The sequence below is a fragment of the Cucurbita pepo genome, chromosome LG03, assembly GCF_002806865.2.
Source record: "Cucurbita pepo subsp. pepo cultivar mu-cu-16 chromosome LG03, ASM280686v2, whole genome shotgun sequence".
In the NCBI taxonomy this organism is placed as follows: Eukaryota; Viridiplantae; Streptophyta; class Magnoliopsida; order Cucurbitales; family Cucurbitaceae; genus Cucurbita; species Cucurbita pepo.
Window position 1 is genome coordinate 4,324,193 of NC_036640.1, and position 19,361 is coordinate 4,343,553.

The 19,361-nt window shown below is 35.2% G+C and overlaps 3 protein-coding genes across 3 annotated transcripts; 2 read left to right on the plus strand and 1 right to left on the minus strand.

Annotated features, from left to right (window-relative positions):
* Positions 1-1,235: 1,235 nt before the first annotated feature.
* On the plus strand, positions 1,236-6,495 carry LOC111790458 (THO complex subunit 4D). Its single transcript, XM_023671354.1, has 7 exons — positions 1,236-1,482; positions 2,722-2,968; positions 3,302-3,445; positions 3,534-3,602; positions 4,061-4,248; positions 4,657-4,707; positions 5,923-6,495. The coding sequence occupies exons 2-7, from the start codon at positions 2,771-2,773 to the stop codon at positions 6,158-6,160; spliced, it is 888 nt and encodes a 295-aa protein (XP_023527122.1). The 5' UTR covers positions 1,236-1,482; positions 2,722-2,770; the 3' UTR covers positions 6,161-6,495.
* Positions 6,496-6,630: 135 nt separating this feature from the next.
* LOC111790457 lies at positions 6,631-10,063 on the minus strand. Its single transcript, XM_023671353.1, has 5 exons — positions 9,093-10,063; positions 8,814-8,872; positions 8,574-8,702; positions 8,172-8,307; positions 6,631-7,287 (listed from the first exon to the last, which is right to left on the minus strand). The coding sequence occupies exons 1-5, from the start codon at positions 9,789-9,791 to the stop codon at positions 6,904-6,906; spliced, it is 1,407 nt and encodes a 468-aa protein (XP_023527121.1). The 5' UTR covers positions 9,792-10,063; the 3' UTR covers positions 6,631-6,903.
* A 3,054-nt stretch (positions 10,064-13,117) lies between these two features.
* LOC111791631 (GDSL esterase/lipase At5g37690) lies at positions 13,118-15,879 on the plus strand. Its single transcript, XM_023673037.1, has 6 exons — positions 13,118-13,352; positions 13,537-13,664; positions 13,782-13,908; positions 14,121-14,233; positions 14,536-14,785; positions 15,523-15,879. Exons 1-6 carry the CDS (start codon positions 13,118-13,120, stop codon positions 15,744-15,746), a joined length of 1,077 nt encoding a protein of 358 aa, XP_023528805.1. The 3' UTR covers positions 15,747-15,879.
* The last annotated feature ends 3,482 nt before the right edge of the window (positions 15,880-19,361 follow it).

Sequence of the window (19,361 nt, forward strand, 5' to 3'; positions counted from 1 at the left end):
TTTTTTTTTTTTTTTTTTTTTTTTTTTTTTTTTTTTTTTTTTTTTTTTTTTTTTTCTATTTAATTTCTAATTTTCTTATAATTTATAAATCAAGTTACATAACCAAATATCAATCTGTCGCGACGAAAAAACGAAATTAAACACAACTAACTGATGTCCCGAATCGACACTCCTTTGTGATAGTGCAGTTTCCGAGCATCTTCTCAACTAGACCGGTACCTAAAAAAAAGAAAGGAGAAAGGGGTTGCAAATTTTTTATTTTTTAAAATGTTCGATTTTAGTCCACCCGCATAAATAACATTGCAGCTAAAACATTTATGTTTTTTTTTTCTCGAGTAATAGTTTAATCTCAACCTAATCTATACTCGTTAGATTTAAAACTTTTAGTCTCTTAATATCAAATAAATTATTTTAATAAGTGAAAATTGTCTTTAAAACTAATAATAGATATCTGGATCACTCGGTTATGTTTGTGTTAGCATTTTTAGCTATACATGCAATTCTAAATCAATAATTATAAAATGACGAGCCTCTAATGACAAAGGATGTCCGATGTGTAATACAAACATTTGGAGCCTACGAAACTAATAGTGGTGAGCACGAGTTCTTTTAGTATATTTTGTTCTGAGCAAAACACGTTTAACTATAAAGTTTTTTTATGATCGAACCACAAAAAGAGAAGGTATATCTCATTAGTATATGTACTGATTTTCAACTCTTTTTAATCATTCCATTCTCAGTATGACTCTCATTCAAATGTGGTCTCGGTTCATGCGTATACCCTTCCTTTACTCGGATGTCATATGCTCACTAGCTTCTGCATTGGTTCGTCATTGAACCACATCTTACTCGGGGAGGTATCACTTTGTTACAAAGTTAAGCGTGATTAGTTTTGAGCAATCACGTGTTGAATAATCTCTCTTACTGGAGAGATTCGTGTTGCTACGTGGGAGACAATTTTCATTATAAAAAACGGTTTAAGACAAATAAATAACATAATTATATGGTTTAAATATTAAAACGGAAGAAATAATATATAAAAAGAAATATGTTAAAGAAAAGAAATCAAAATGACAAAAAGGGCAGTATTATTTGAAGGTCTGCGGAAGGGTAATTTAGGTATTTCATTCGCAGGTAAATCTATATAAAAGATTATATTTCAGGAAAATCAGGAAAACTAGGTCAAATTTCAATTAATTTAAAACAGAAAAATAGACCATTTTTTGTTTACAAAAGCGCAATTGTAAAATCCAAGGGAAGAACAAAAGGTTTATTGAAGAAAATATCGTCTTCTTAGTCCCGAAGGAAAGTGTCTCTCAGGCCGCCGCCGCAGCCGCCGCCTCTTGCCAGAATAATCTCAGTTTCTTTCTAAAACGCCCTATAAATCCTACACGCACGGTGTCGCCTTCCGACGTCATCTCCTCAGAATCCTCTATTTGACCCTGTTGAAATTCTTATCTCTTCGCTCTCTCTCGCTCTCTCGTAAGTCCTTCGACTGTTTTTAGGTATTATTTTTCTGGTAAATTGTATTAATCTCTTTATGTTTTTATAAAATTTGGTTATTATGTGGATTTTTTTATGCTGATATACTGTTTGGTTAGGTGTCAATCGGACTTTTCGATGGAGATTTTTTTTTTTTTGAGAATGTTCGATGCGATCGGGATTATCTCTTTTGTGATGTTTATAAGAGAGTGATTGATATTTTGTGCTTATAGATCTTTAAAGCGTTGTAGAAGTTGCAATCGAGCGAGGATGTTTGGTTTTTGCATAATGAATTCTTGTTTCATGCGTAAATATTTCATTAATAACAATTTTCCATGTGCCTTTTGACTCTATTTCCAGTTTTAGTTGCATTTTCATACATATATTTTCATGATAACAAATGTTGGTGAATGTAGATATTGTTTTAACTCTTGGATGGTTATTTTCTTTCTTCTCATGCTATATTTCCTGCTTTTGGGTTTTAGATCTGAAATCTGAAGTTAATTGGACTGTCTTGAATTTGTCTCTATTATAATCTCATCGATTTTGGAAGTACATATGTTGTACATGGGCGTACTGGAGTTAGTAATCATTGACTGGCATTTCTAGTTTCTAAAATTTTTATTTTTTTTAACAATATGTCTACGACGATATGTTTTGTTTGTATAATTTCCGAAGTTTTAACATCGGAAAATTGGAGAACAATCTTAAACAAAACATAAGAAACGATGATTACATAAATAGTCCATCAAATCATCATTATGGTCCACGTAACAGAACCTCAAAGCTCATGATGGAGTTTAGTTGGAAAATCAACAGACCTACAGACTAGAATCGGATGTTTATGCATTCCATTTTTACCTTTACTAGTGTTATGAAGCACATTTGCAGTTCTATTTGCATTTCTATGTAAGGCTACCTTCTTCTAGTCCGATCCATGTGTTAAGTTAAATACATAAAAATCTAGAACGTATCTTTTGGTGGGTAGGTTATGTTAAACCTCAACTTTGAGTTGGTACGGCAAATTGTTTTAGAAATATCTGCTTTGGCACTTCACAGTCTTGGTTGGGCTTTAGTGGGGAGTTTGTGTCTTGTTGAGGATGGATGTTGAGTTGGATGAGCAGGTCATTTTCAACTAATAGTGAATACATGTTACAGTTGATACATTGAATGAAGTATTGATTTGTCAAGTTTCATGCAAGTATCATAATGATTAATGTTTATCGTACCTTTCTGCAGGACTTCTTTTCTGTAGTTCTTCGAAATCTGTTTCCTCTTATCAGACCAGATGGCTACTCCTTTGGATATGTCTCTAGAGGATGTGATAAAGAAGAATAACCGTGAGAAGCTTAGAGCACGAGGTAGGGCTCGTCGTGGGCGTGGTGCAGGTGGGTCTTATAATGGGGGAAGAGCAGTAGTGATAGGGTCAGTTCGTAGAGGTCCGCTTGGCATAAATGCAAGGCCATCTGCTTTCTCAATTAGCAAGGCAAGCTTCAAACTGTGATGTTTAATGCATATGCTTGAGAACCTGATATTCCTTGAAATACATGCTCATGAGGATCTCAAATAACACTATAGTAACTCTAACAGAAGAGGATCAGTAAAATTGTTGTTCTATGGAGAATCTCATCGTGGGTCACCCTCTGATCCGATTCGTCTCCTGGTGTATTTGTACCATTATCTTTGCAAATATTGAATACGTGTGGGTTATCTGGGTTATTTTCAAAGGACTTTCAAGAGTGGAGAATTATATTCTTGTCAATTTATAAGCTGATATGTGTTTTCTCCGTCTGGATTCTTATCTGCATGCTTTCATCAGCCCCCACGCAGAATGAAGAATGTTCAGTGGCAGCATGATTTATTTGAAGACAGTCTTAGAGCTTCAGGGATTTCTGGAATTGAAATTGGCACAAAGTTGTACGTTTCTAACTTGGATTATGGGGTGACCAAAGAAGATATAAGGGTACAACTCAAGCCATATATATTTGACTAAAGATGCTTTCTCTTCATTTTTTGATTAATACTCTCTTGGAACCTGACGGTGAACTCAGGAGTTGTTCTCTGAGATTGGAGACCTGAAAAGATTTGCAATTCATTATGACAAAAATGGCCGTCCAAGTGTAAGTTCCACCAGTTTTTTTCGTAAAAATATGCAGTAATGTGTCCGTATAGCTTTCTCCGGAATTGAGTATTAACATTGTTTTGGTAGTCATAACTGTGTGACCATGAAATCAATATTTGCTTTTGGTGGATTCGACTTTGTCTATGTGCAAAATTCATCTTTACTTTGGAAGCTAGATAGTGCTGAAAAAAGCTATTACAAGGAACTTTTTACTAGAATACATGTAACAAATGCCGAGAAGTTAAAATTAATGAATAAGTTGTATATTGCATGTTTTTTATATATCAAATTCAAATTTTCTTTGTTTATCATTGTTATTCGTATTTTGTTTCTCTTAAGTTGGCAGGACATCTATAGCACATATGATAATCATTCTTCTGTTCTGAATGCTTTTGTAATAGTTAGCTCCCTTATCAAGCTTTAGTTGGCTGATAAACTTTCCATTGTTTATTTAAGGGCTCAGCAGAGGTGGTATATACTCGCAGAAGTGATGCATTTGCTGCTCTAAAGCGCTACAACAATGTGTTACTGGATGGGAAGCCAATGAAGATTGAAATGCTTGGTGATAATGCTGACACGCCAGTTTCTGCACGCATAAATGTTACTGGAGTGAATGGAAGAAGCAGGAGAACCGTTGTTCTAACGTATGGAGTATCTTTCTCTCTTCCTTTTTGCCCCTTTTCTTACTTAATTTTAGTATCTTCATAACTAATTATTGTTTCCTGTGAATAGAAATTTGTACTTACTCACAGATAGGTCTTCTTTTTATAATCTATTTCATCAATCAGTGAAATGGTTCTTTTTCCTATTTGCAAAAAAAACGTATTCATTTTTTATCAGACTGGCCTTTGATAAATTTTATAGTAGTAGTCTATTAATGATTTATTATCTGTGATATAGACGTTCCCTTGTCCTTGGCTGCTGTGTCGGAAACTTCCCCCTCTCTCTTACGTGCTCTCCTTTGATAATCGCGTTCTTAAAATGATTAATGAAAAGATGGCAAAATCTGCTTCAAATGTAGAGTAAAATTAATATTTGTTGGGTATATGCAGGTCTGAATCTGGTCGTACTGGTAGCTCCAACGCGGTCAACCCTTTTCCTGGGTAAGTTCTAACTCGAGATTGTATTGGGCATGAAATTTTTACATTCAATAGTGGAGAACCTGTTCTTTTATTATTATAATTGCATTCTGAGATTGTTTTACTGCTCGGTAGCTGGATTAATTTTGGAAGTCATTTGTTCTTGGTATTTAGTCTTATCTCTGATTTTTATAGGGCCTTTACAATTGAGAGTTAGATCTTTTCTATCTGTTTGGAAGTCAGGCCAATGAAAATTTTCTTTTTTCCCCAATAAAAATATTCACTTAGANAAAAGAGGATGCCAGATGTTAGTGATAATAGTGCAATGCTTGTGTGTTTGTGTGTGTTTTTCTTAATTTTTATAAACCAACTGTTTATATATGCCTCTATTTTAATGAATTATATTTGAAAATTAATAGGCAGAAAAATGAAATGAAAACACAAAAACAAAATAAGATTTTTCTTCTAGTTTTTATAAGCTTAAATTGTTTAATTTGTCCTTAAGCTTTCAAAAGTCTTTTTGATTAGTCTCTAAACTACTTTCAATTTGTGTTTAATAGACCTCCTAAATTTAAGAAGTGTTTAATAAGTTCTTAAACTTTCAATTGTCTAATAGGTTATTGACCTATGACACAAATGAAAATTTAGGGTTCAATTAGACATGTAATTCAAATTTATATCTAATAGAACATACAACCTTTCTGAACTTTCTAAAGAGGCACTTATTAAATACAATGGAAAGTTCTTTAGAAACTAGAGATTAAAAAACAAATGGTTATTTAGTAGGATGTTAGTTGCTAAAATAATAGGAAAGAGTTCTATTATAATAGTTCGCAAAATAAATTTCTAATAAATGTTTTTCTAGATGTGGTCATGAGTGCGTTTTGCTTCATAGTTGTAAACAAGTTTATTATGCATGGAGGAGTGAACGGTAAGAAGAAATGTAGGTTGGAAGTCAAAGAAATTAGTTACTGTAGGTTATATTTGATCACTTTGAAATTATTCACTTGAGGTATCTAAGGGTTGTTGGTTTAATTCTCAACACTTGTTATATATGATGTAATATGTATTTATTTATTTACTTATTTTTTAAATAGATATGCATGGTGCTCAGCCTCAGCTACTAAGTTCTTAAAAAAATGCACGTCATGAGTTGGAAATAAAGTACTTGCTTAAATCGGTAGGACAACTTGTTTCTATTGCTGTCTGGTTTTATTGGAGTTTTTGGGTTTTGTATAGTCCAAGCCATCGTGGAGGGCTGAGGAGTGGTCGCGGTCGTGGTCGTGGGCGAGGGGGCTGGAGCCGTGGTCTAGGAGGTGGAGGAGGCCGTGGTTTAGGAGGTGGAGGCCGTGGCCGAGGGCGTGGTAGTGGTAGTGGTCGTGGCCGTGGCCAAGGAAGAAAGAAACCTGTGGAGAAGTCCTCCGCTGAACTCGACAAGGAGCTTGAAAACTACCATGCTGAAGCCATGCAAACCTGACCTGATTAACCACTTGTGTTAGCTGTAAGATAGAAGAATGTATGTCACACTCTCGTGGGGTGTGTGCTTATTTCGTTATCATTAGTTATTTCCATGCTTACTTTTTGCTCTTCAGTAGTAGACTAGATTGTATTTTTCCTCTTTAATGGAAGAGATGATGCTGTTTGACCCTTCCTTATCAAAACCTCTACCTCTTCGGTTGATCATGAACGAACCGAGCTTGGGGTTCATCGATCTCTCAAATAGGTAAATTGCTTTATGTATAAAGGAGATTTCGAGTTTAGTTGTTGCTATACATTGTTGAGAATGAGAGTATCTTTTATTTTAGGGACCTATTGTTCAGATCCTTAGTCCTCTGATTTGATTTGATTTCTTAATCTTGGTATCAGATTTTCATTTCTTTTCTTGGAAAAGCATACTCAATTCAAATGCAACTGTGATAATTGCTCCAGTAGAGTACACAGAAGAAAGAACAAAAAGAATCCACAATCAAACCAAAAGAATCCACAACATCAACCACAATTGAATGAATGTTCTTGACACGAGGACATCACTTCCTTTCTCTTCTCATCTGTGTAATTGTTATTTACGCTTTGGGCAATCTGCCCAATTGTAAATCATGACTATTTTACATTGTAAAAAGGCTCACAAACACGAACAAGATGTATCCTATCCTTACACTCAAAATAACAGATGGGATATCTAATCTCAAAATCATTTAAACCATGAATGGAGTGGTGATGTTATTGAGATTGAGGGGGAGCTTCATCTGCTGTTGCTGTTGCTGTTGCTGTTGCTACTTCTTTTCTAAGACGAAGATCTCCTGATTCGCTTCGATGAAATAGCGTTTCAACCACTTCGTCCCAGTTCGTCCTGCCAGAAGCGGGTTTTGTCTTTGTCGAGGATTCTCCACTTTGGCTTGGAGGAGGCTGTTGTGTTTCGTCGTCTTGATGAGAAGCCTCCTCCTCGTCCTCCTCGTCCTCCATCGAGTTCACGGCGTGAGGAACTTTCAGACTAACGGCTCTTTCCAAAGCATCTTTGTGCTCTTTCTCAAGGGTCTGCTTCCTCTCAAATCTCTGTACTTTGGGTGCTGTTGTGGCTGTACTACCACCACTTTCTTTCATTAACTGAGTGTGAAATACTTGGTTAAATTATGTAAAAGTACTTGCAAAGTATCACAGCTATTACAAATCTTAAACAAATGCAAAATAACACCTCAGACGAACTTAATGAAGATATCATACACGATATACAGGTACCTAATTATGCCGTGCAAGTTCGATGGAGTATACATTTCTTTTGGCTGACATCAATAGTTAAGTTTCATGGTTTAAACTTTGAGATGGAAGTGGAGAAGGAACTCATATCGATATGATTTGGTTTTCACTGGAAAAGGGACTAAAGAGTCTCTCTATAACCGTCCAAATTCACCACTAGCAGATATTGTACTCTATGGGCTGTCCCTTTCAGGTTTTCCCTCAAAGTTTTTAAAATACGTCTATTAGGAAGAGGTTTCCACACCCTTGTAAAGAATGTTTCGTTCTCCTCCCCAACCAATATGGGATCTCACACTCTCAATGAAGCTAGTAGTCACCTTCAAGGGCATACGAAAGAGGGTCAAGCGGGTAGTATCGCTAAGCTTTGGCGATATTATACGTTGCCAATAAAGCCAACATTTGCTGATGCTCAGACATGGTCAGAGCTCAAATGCTTATAAAAGGCTTCAAGATGAGAATAGATAAGATAAAAGATTGCTCTCCCATAGCCCCCTACTATTCTTGGACATACAATGGGGTAAGCAATATATGACAGAATAGATAAAAGGATGCACACTATCTTTTCCCCTACACAATATTTTCGCACAATTACGAGATTGCTAGTAAAAAAACACTCGTTCCTCCTTTCGTACACCTCGAATCCGAGAGAGAGAGGATAACCCATAAGATTTTCGAGAACATAAACGAGAAACCCTCGAGTCATTGATTAAGAAATGTAAAGAGATTATACTTACTTCCAAGGCCTTCCCTGCTTCTTTCTCTATCCATATTATACCATGATCAGACGTAGCATGACACGACAAGACGATATGTTCGAATCTTCCATCAACGGGAATAGCTGTTCTAACTTCAGGAGGAAACCTCCCACATCTGGGAAGCAAGAAGTGAAAGTATAAGTACAAATAAAAGAACAAACCACTCCACCAAACAAAATCCTTAAATCAGCTGAAAATCAGCTGAATTTGTAGTGTAAAGACCAAACACTGTCTTGTTTTGTGACATAAAACATAGCTACAAAGTACAACAACTTAATTTATGAAGATGGCTGTAGTTGAACTCAAGAAAATGACCAAAAAAGTAAAGAAATCTTCAACCAACATGAATAAGGGAGAAAGAACAATATGAATGATCTATACCTACAAAATTTCCTTTCGACGATATGATACATTCTTCCAGGCGCATACAGTCGTCTTTGATCCCGCAGTTTTCGACTCTCGGGTATGAAGGTATCCCTCAGGCAAACCAGGAACAATAGGCAAGGCAAACTGTCCAAAGTATCAAGGCCTGGTTTAAGAGATATTAATAGGAATTTTATTGCAATAGTTCTAAGATTGTGTGTCATAGATCCAAAATTTCAGCCCAAAAGTGATACATACCAAAAGATTGACTTAAATATATCTTCCAAAGGTGTGGCTGTTCTTGGCAAGAAATCATCCTGAATAAGAACAATCAAGCCATGTTTACAAGAACATTAAGTTTTCTTTGATAACTAAAGATTACATACAAACAGAACGGAATTGAATAGCAACAAGCATTAGATTGAACTCAAAAGGTCACAGAATTCTTAATCAAAGCCAAGCTGGAAGAGAATTGTATCAAAATCATTATAGAACAAGCAACAAATCAAATGGGTATCAGTAGAATTCATCCATTACCTGCAAGATGACAGAATTAATGACATCTGCATATTTCACAGCCAAATTAAGCGACATACACCTTGCCGGCGCCACCGCATAGCACCGGACTTTACTTCTCGGAATACCCCCTAACCGATCACGATGGTTCACAACAATCACAGTCAACAACGCCGCCACACCAGACCCCAAGGAATGACCTGCAAATACCATATTGTAATCCGATCCATTCTCAACCCAAAGGCGTTTAAGCGTTTCAGATTCCTGATTCAACAGCCAAATCGCGGATTTCAAAAGACCATGATGAACAAACCCACCATCAAACATTTGCATCCCTAATCGATTATCCAACAACAGCTTGTAATCACTCTCTTTCACAAGATTAAGACCCCGAATCGCAAGAACAATCTCGCGATGTTCGTGGTCGATATAGATTATGTAAGGCGGAGCCCGACCATTGGTTTGCTCATAAGTAACGCGCTTGATCAGCCAATCGGGGTTGGGGCGGTATCCTCCAGGAGGGAGGAATTGAGGGTTATTGAGATCGGATTCGTAAACGGCGAGGATTAAACGGCAGACTCGTGGGACTGATTCGAAGTCATCGCAAGTGGCCGGTGGCCAAGTGGCGCTGTCGTAAGAGCCGATGTAAGTGCATCGCTTCCAAGCCCATCTCAAGCAACCCAACACCACAACGCACTCGATTCCGCAGGAGAATGACATTTTTGGAGAGAAATGGAATGTGGGTTTTGGTCGAATCGAAAATGGGTATTGCAGAAACAAAGAAATTTAGGGGGAAATGATGATCTGAGCTTAGAGACAAAGCAAAATGGATTTGGGTTCAGTTTAGTGGAAGCTTTGGAATGAGTTCGTCGTCTTCTTCGTCTGATTCTTCTTCTTCCAATCTGTTTCCGTCCTTTGCTTTGCTGTTGGTTTTGTTTACTGTAATTACAGAAAGATCCGTCGGGTCCTTTTTTCTTTATTCTTTCTCAAGTTATCTAAGATTTTTAATACTGAAATATGTACAGAAAAAAAGGATTTTTTTTTTTTTTTTTTTTTTCAGTTCCAGAAAAAGAAAGAATGAAGAAGAAAGGAATTGATCTGTGTTTTTGTTTTTGTAAATCTATTTATTTATGAAAGAAGGGGTTTTTTTAGTTAAAAAAAGGAAGGGAATTGAATTATGTGTTTTTTTAATATTTATGGTGTGATAGCATATGAAATTTTTAATATTTATATTAACGCCCATGTTCTTGGGAGACTGATATTTGAATTATATTATTTAAATTCTAACTTCAACGTGCATAATTTAGTTATATAGGATCGAGTCAAAGAAGAGATGCGTTCTAGAAATGTCCACGAGATGAAGCAGCGACTTTAGATATGTAGGACCGAGTAAAAGAGGAAGGATGGACTCTAGAGATGTTCACGAGTAAGGCAGAGACGGAGAAGACTTCTCTATTCTCGTCTCCTATTTTAATCCTGTCCTCAGAATTCTTTATTTATTTTCTTGTCACAATGGCACTTTTGATGGCAATGGACTTGCGATTGTGCGGCACTCACTTCCCAGCAATAAGTAAGTTAAACCAATTCGTTCTTGCGTTGCCTACAGCCAAGCGACGTATGCTCGAACCTTTAGTCCCGATTCAAGAAGAAAGTCTTAGAAAACGGGGACAAAGAGATTTCAAAAGAGAGTTTTGAAAGATTGAAATTCGTGATGCAAGCAAAAAGGCAATAACAACAGCTTAGAATATATAACTATTGGGTAGGAAGAAGTTAACAACTATACATATATTCGTTTCAATTTTTTTTAATGTATACGTTTTTTACTAAGTAAATGTATATTATTTAAGCATAATCTGTATGGACGATTGAAAAAAGTCGTTAATAGGCTGTATGGGATTTTAGTACAAGGATTAAGAAATAATTGTTTTACGGTTGTTTGTGCCGTTTTATCTACATATTATGTGTAGAGATTGTTGTGGGGTCACAGAGAACTTGTCTAGACAAGGAAAAGGGGACCGCATGAGTACGAACAATTGATAGGCACGTGGTCACTCCTTCCATGATTATGATTCTTGTACTATATAGAGATTGCTAGACATTGACCAACTAATCTCTAGTAGTGAATTGTTTCGATTGATAGGGTAGCTATAAGGTCACGCCTTACGTGTTATAATATACATACACGATCACTCCTTGCACGTATACGATGTGATCTATACAATATGAGGTCAATGAATCAACAAATAATCAATCAATATTCAATCTACCCCTGGGCCCAATGGCCTAAGTGAGCTATCCTGTGGCACATACGTGTGTCACAGCGTGTGCGAGCGTGTCGAGACGAGTGTCTTGGGCGACTTCCTTTGAAATGGGTTTTTCAAGGACAGTATCAGGCGACACGGGTGTGCTGGTATTGCACCCCAGCCCGCATGTTGGAGGTTGCTACATACACCTGCTATTCGGTACAGTATCCGTAAATGACATGGCATGGGCATAGTTGGGCCAATGCCTCGATAGAACCTAGATGGATGGATGTTCGAGAAGTTCCGATGAGATGAACGACACACGAGCCCGTTCTCGAAGGCATGACCGAGTGAGTTATGATGGCCAACGACACTCTGAGACTCGGGATGACGTCAAGACATATGGGCCATGTCTATGGAGATCGAGATGACAAGATGAGACGCGATGGTGCATTGAGAAAACTTGGCCCTGAACAGAAGCAAGGTCGAGCCGAATGACTTGGCCTAGTGTAAAGGCAAGTCGGATGTGTCGCAAAGGATTGAACGGGAGTGAATGATTTGGAAGGGAACAACAAAATTTTAATGGGACAATTTAAAAATATTATACTCTTTATTTATTTTTTTCCCAATTAGTTGTGAGAGGGAGTACAGTAAGCATAAAAGTTTATGAGATAAAAAAGATATTAAAAAAGAAAAAGAAATATTCTGCTTTTCCTTTTAGTTGTTCTTTGGAATAAAAAATATAGTGGTTTGTGTCGTCTACAAGAAAAGTACTTGATTCTCAATAAATAAATAAATAAAACAATAATTAATTTATTTAATTTTTAATACAATAAATATTATACGAGATTATTAAAAAAAAAAAAATGTTTTCAAATTATAAACACGCACGTGAATTATTAAAATTTGGAACTACCCGTTCCATCCATATACTAAAAGTTCGATTCACAGATATTTTTTAGACATAATTGTAATTTTTAAGATATTGTCTAGTCGTCTCGTTACGTATTTATACATTTGTAAGGATGTTCTTTTCTTCTCCTTAATCAACGTGGGATCTCACAATCCACCCTTCTTGGGAGCTTAGCGTCCTCGCTGACACCCTATCCGGTGTCTGGTTTTGATACTATTTGTAACAGCCTAAACCCAATGTTAATAGATATTATCCATTTTGACCTGCTACGTACCGTTTTCATGATTTTAAAACGTAACTAGTAGGGAGAGGATGTCATGCCCTTATAAGAAATGTTTTGTTCCACTCTCAAACCGACGTGCGATCTCATAATCCACCTCCTTGGAGACCTAGTGTCCTTATTGGCACACCGCTCGGTGTCAGGCTCTGATACCATTTGTAACAGTCCAAGCCCAATACTAATAGATATTATTCGATTCGGCCCATTACGTATCATCATCCGCCTCACGATACGATAGAGAGAGGTTTCCACACCCTTATAAGAAATGGTTCGTTCTCCTCTACAACTAACGTGAAATCGCACACATAATACAAAGTTTATGAATATTTTTACGAGTAAGATACCAAAAATAGAAAGAAAGAAAAAAAAAAAAAACCTAACAAAACTAACATTTGATGCATCAGTTGGCCAACTTGAAAGAAAGAAAGAAAAATTAAAGCCACTATTTCAACCACATTTCTCATTATTTCTCTTCAAATGGGTTTGAATAAAGCACCAACCAAGCCATTCTTGAAGAAGTGGGCAACACCAAAAGGATCCCAAAATTGGCCTATAAATACTTCTTCTCATATTCACAACCAAAAACACACCAAAATTAGGGCATATAGCCATGATATCAATCCATGCCTTTGCTTCAATCTTTGCTATCATCTTCTTTGCAGGAGCAGCAGAAGCAGCATCTCCTTTGGTCACCTATGTGTTTGGAGACTCCTTAACTGAGGTTGGAAACAACAACTTTCTTAACTCCCTCGCACGCTCCGACTATCCTTGGTACGGACTTGATTATAACGGTGGCCAACCAACTGGCCGATTCACTAACGGTCGAACCATCGGAGATATCATATGTACGTATGTATTCTCAAGTTACCAATGTCTGTCTTTATATCTCGATATATTGGTTATATGTATGTATGTATTCTCTTGATTACCTCACGACACTGGTAGTATTAAGTAAGGATCGAGGAGCACAAACCCACTTTGGATTTAAGTTAATTATTTGATTCGAAGATTGATAAATTATCTTTGTAGCTTCTAAGCTAGGAATTCCGTCGCCGCCTCCGTACCTATCACTTTCTCAAGATGACGATAGACTCCTCCAAGGTGTTAATTACGCTTCTGGTGGAGCGGGGATTCTCAACGACACTGGACTCTACTTCGTAAGAATGATAATAAACTTCTTCCATATCTCAAAGTCTAAACATTAAAAAATAAAATAAAACAATATACAAATTTGACTTGCTTATCAAAATTACAATTTTTTTTTTTTTTTTCAGATCCAAAGATTATCGTTCGATGATCAAATCCAGAACTTCAACAGGACAAAGATGGCGATCAGAAGGAAGATCGGGGATGAAAAAGCTAATATACATTGCAATGAAGCATTGTATTTCATTGGAATTGGTAAAGTATTATAATTAAATTTACCCTAATTCATTAACCAATTTAACATCGTATCAAGACACGATGTCTGAGTTAAATATTGTTCGACTTCTTACAAATTTTTGAGTGTACGAGTAAAGAGTATAAAGTTAAACTTACTGTAAATTATTTGAGAGAAATAGTGTGATGAAATGTTCGAAGATATAAATATATTTGGTGTTGTGTGTTTGTAGGTAGCAATGACTATGTGAACAATTTCTTGCAGCCATTTTTGGCCGATGGACAACAATACACGCACGATGAATTTTTGGACCTCTTACTCTCCACATTGGAACGACAATTTACGGTGAGCTTAAATCTATAATAGATTCATGTCTAATAAGTATCTGAATTTGAAAAATGTTAAATAGATTCATAATTAACGTATTCATCATAGTTAGAAACTTCAGCCTTGTATCAACGTCAGGGTCGATATCGTTACTATCATGAATAATCAAACCCTTACCGAGAAATAGAAATTAAAATAAGTAGTGGGATGGAGACAGGGACGGAAAAGATTTCCTCATCTCTGTCCCATCTCACGAACATAACATCTCCGCCCGATCTAAAAAGAAGAATTTAATCAAACTTTTGATGATTTGATTGTAGAGGCTTCACCAATTGGGTGCAAGAAAGATGGTGGTGCATGGGCTAGGGCCATTGGGGTGCATTCCTTCACAAAGGGTGAAGTCAAGAAAAGGGCAATGCCTAAAAAGAGTGAACCAATGGGTTCAACACTTCAATTCTAAGCTCCAAACCCTCGCAATAACTCTCAACAAAACCCTCCCGAACGCTCATTTTCTCTTTGCAGATACTTACCCGGTCGTTCTTGACCTCATCACCAATCCTTCGACTTACGGTACGTAATAATTCTGGTCTTTAACGTTCATTTTTATCTTTGAAAAGTTATTTAAATAGAAATCTGATCTAAGTAACCATAGGACATAAAAGTTGTAACAGCTCAGACCCTCCACTAGCAAATATTGTCCTCTTTAGCCCGTTATGTATCGTTATGATATCCTACACCGGTTGGGGAGGAGAACGAAACACAGTTTATAAGGGCATGGAATTCTCTCCCTAGCATACGTGTTTTAAAAACCTTAAGGGGAAGCCCGAAAGGGAAAGCTTAAAAAGGACAATATCTGCTAGCGGTGGGCTTGGGCTGTTACGGTCGTCGTCAACCTCACAGTTTTAAAACACAGGAGATGTTTTCACACTCTTATAAGAAATGTTTCGTTCCCCTCTTTAACCGATGTGTTCTTGCTGACACACCATTCAGTATCGTGCTCTAATACCATTTGTAACAGCTCAAACCTACCATAACCGAATATTGTCCGTTTTAGCTCGTTACGTATAACCGTTAGTCTCACGATTTTAAAATGTCTTTACAAGATTCTATACTCTTATAAGGAATGCTTTGTTTCTAGATCTCACAAAAGTCTATCGAAACTTTCACATTATGATACCTTAGCTATCTAATTACTAGGACCTAATAAATTAACGTTTCATGAAAGTTTAAAGACGAAAAAAATACACGCGACTCGAGTTGTATAACCTAATTTTTTTTTTTTTTTTTTGTATAAAAAAAAAATTCAGGATTCAAAGTTTCAAATACATCTTGTTGCAATGTGGACACAAGCATTGGAGGGCTTTGTTTGCCAAACTCAAAAGTATGCAAGAACAGAAGTGAGTATGTGTTTTGGGATGCCTTCCATCCCTCTGATGCTGCTAATGCTGTCTTGGCTCATAAACTCTTTTCATCTTTATTCCCTTCTTCTTCTTCCTCTTCTCCGACGCCCTCTCCGACGCCCTCCCGTTAAAAATTTATATGAACGTTCACCGATATTTCGATGTTTTGATATACTCAAAACTAAGTTACGATACTAATATGTATATTTTTATTGTTCTATAGTAAGCATATCCACGAAATGTAACACAATTTAACCTTGTTTATCTATTTACGTCTTTATAATTCACAACCAAAAATTTGAATAAATGAATTGAGTTAACGGCCCATAGCCCAAAGGTAGCCCAAATCAACCCGATATGTTCAAATCCTTTACCTCGTTTTAAAAATTTAGGCCAAATTTTAAAAATTCATTAAAAAAAATTAGTTTTAAAAATTTTATTTTAGATTTTAAAATTGGTTAAGGCCACGTTCAAATGAGAGTTGTTATGAAGGTATGAAATAAGATCTAGAAATACTCCAAACAAATGAATAGTTATTGCATACATTAACGAGGTCTGTTTTTTTTTTTTTTTTTTTGTTAGCTCAATTATATGAACTCATGTAATAACTCTAAATTTCTACTTAGTTAGAGTCGTTAGTAACGTCTCATGTTCTGCTAAAATGCAGAATGTAACTCTTAAAATAAGACCATCATCTATAATATAAAAATATTTAAAAACGTTTCCACATAATATTATGTGTTTAAATACGAAATACTGATATTTAAAGAAATTAAAAACAAGTAGAAAATAATTTAATGCAAAACAACACATTCTAGACTAAGAATTTAAATATGAGTCTACCCTATACATATGTAAGAGTCTTTGCTTGCGATGTCGCCATCCTCCGTACAAGTGTACCTTGCCTTTTCCTGAAAAATGATGTGGCACACGACTTGAGTATTTCGAAGAATACTCGGTAAGTGGCCCCACCGCAGGGGGCCATGCAACATCTATCTCTATTCTCTCGGGTGACCTCCCGTCTCGGACAAATTGGATGTGTAGTACTTCCCTACGAACGACCCACACGTGCGAGTGTGAATCCCCAGGAGGCTCGCACACCCCCTGGACCCTGTGGTCAAGCTAATCTGTAGCGACGTCTGAAGGTCGGCGGAACCCCATAATGTCATGCTCCCCATGAACACCATCATCATCATACTGTGCGTGTCCGCACTCATCGTCTCTGGGGAAGTATCCCTATGCTTATGAACATACAATATGCATGAGGTCCCTCTAAATTCCATCTTATCGTCTCTTCTTACACAACCCTCTAGTCTCATCTCTTTGTTATACTAAGTAACACATGCTCGTTGGATATTTATATTAATATCATTTTCATGCTCTTAGGGTTGTGTTCTATGTCAATCTATCGACATGATGCAATATGACACTCATCATCATATATCATGCTTAATATGGAAAACACCAACATATTAAGACAAACGCCATACAACCATCATACTTATCATATCGCCATAGAGTGCATAAAGCATATCAAGTACGTCATACATCAAACTGTATATATTAAGCACATCATCATATACTAGTATACGACATTATCATGGGGTTAATTTCCTTGTTTCTTCTGTTATAGTCGTCCAAAAATTATGGGTAGTAATATGCTTCATCTTCCTAATTATTTGTGTGCTAAAAATTTCGATTAAGGATCTTATTTTTTACCGTTGGTGTTTCGGGTATATAACGTGCTAACAATTTAACATTATCCTGATTTACCCTCATTTTTTTCTCTCCTTGTTAAATCTGACTACTCAATTCTTCAAATACATCTTTTTCTATTATCTCGGTAACCTTTTTCTTCACACAAATCAGTGAGAATTTTTTTTTTTTTTTTTTTTTTTTTTTACCGTTGTTAACGGGTTACCAATAGGATGAATTTATAATAAATAGTTCTCAAAACAAACTTTTTGTCAGGTAAATAACTTATATTCTTGATCAACATTTTCAATAGTTGCGTTTATATAGTCTAAAAAAATATTATTTCTCAAATAAAATTTTAAATTATTTTAAAATTAAAATTAAGTAAACTCAACTATTTAAATGTAACCCAACTCAAATGAGATCAAAATTGTCATTTCTGATTATAAATTAAATTTAAAATTTAAAAACGTCAATATTTTTCACGTTTTCCTCTTTCGTCTGTCTTCCCTAAAATGCAAACTTGCAACGGGATCATTTATGTTATATGTACTTATGTCTTATCTACGTTATAAACTATCAAAAGTAGTAATAATATGAGAATAACAGTTACCAAATGGAGTATATAGTTCGATGGTAATTACTATATCCTCCTTCCATTTTTCTTTTGAATCCCATATTGAAATTTTCGCTCGTTAGCCTACTTAGTTTATGCGGATGTTAGTCTTAAATCATATCATTTACGTGAAACTCTGATAGCATTATCATGCACCATCAAACACAATTATTTTTGCTCCTTTCTCACCATTAATTCCAACATTTTTGCATAATTAATTTTATGTTAGTTAGTTTATTTTTTATTAAATCAAATCATTAAAGTAATTTTAACTCATTAAATTTTTATTCATTTATAAATACAATTTTCAAATAAAAAATTTGGAGTAAAAATTTATAATGAATAGATAAGAGGCTGATAAATAAGGTAATTAATTTTAAATTATCAAAATAATTTTAATTAAAAATGTGTAATTATAAAAAACAAAACACTTCTACCATTTTAGTAGGCTATTTAATTCGACAAATTTAACTTATCTAGTTATTAATTAATTTAATAACATATTAATTAGTAGCCTAATATAAACAATTTATTATGTCAATATGGTAAAAATGATTTATGTAAATATAAGCATATTTATTTATAATAATAAAATAATTTAGTATATTAACGTTACTAAAATTCATATAAAAATTTTCTCATTTAATCTTTAATTCAAAACTAAATAATTTAACCAAATTAATATCATTTAATAAAATAAAAGGAAGATGTAACTTATTAGCAAATGACATATCTTCTCCGTTCAAACTAAATCTGCTACCATTTTTTAAAGTTTTTATTATTTATAATAATTATATTTTTTTTTTTTATCTTAAATGATATGATTTAAGACTAACCTCCACAAAAACTAGATTAAATATGACCAACTGAGTAAATTAATAGCAAAAGTAGTAGACGATGACAACAAGTAAGAACGAGAAGAATGGGACCAGAGAGTTATGAGGTTGAGTCTGAAAACTTCAGGACTTCACGATCACTTAACTCAAATAACTTATTCTCGATTTATTTCTCTTTCATTTTTTTCAATTTAATTTTTCACTAAAAAAAAAAAAAGTAACAACATAGACCGTTATCAAGTTCTACCTAGCGAGTAATAAATACTAAAACTCTAACTCAATCATACCATTGTCATGAACCATCATTGGTGTTTTGTAGTGCCATTGTGCAACAATTTCCAAATCAATCTTATGACGGTCTATTTTAATCTAATTGAAATTAAATAAAACCCAGGCACAAGCATAGGCCCATTGGACCTTCTAGATTCATTTCGTTATTTCAATAAGCCCAAAGCCCAAAGCCCAAAGCCCAAAGCTAGCCCAAATCCAAAAGCCCAAAGCTAGCCCAAGATATGTTCTAAATCCCTTACCTCGTTTTCAAAATTTAGGCCAAATTTTAAAAATGAATTAAAAAAAAAAAAATTAGAGCATAGGATACT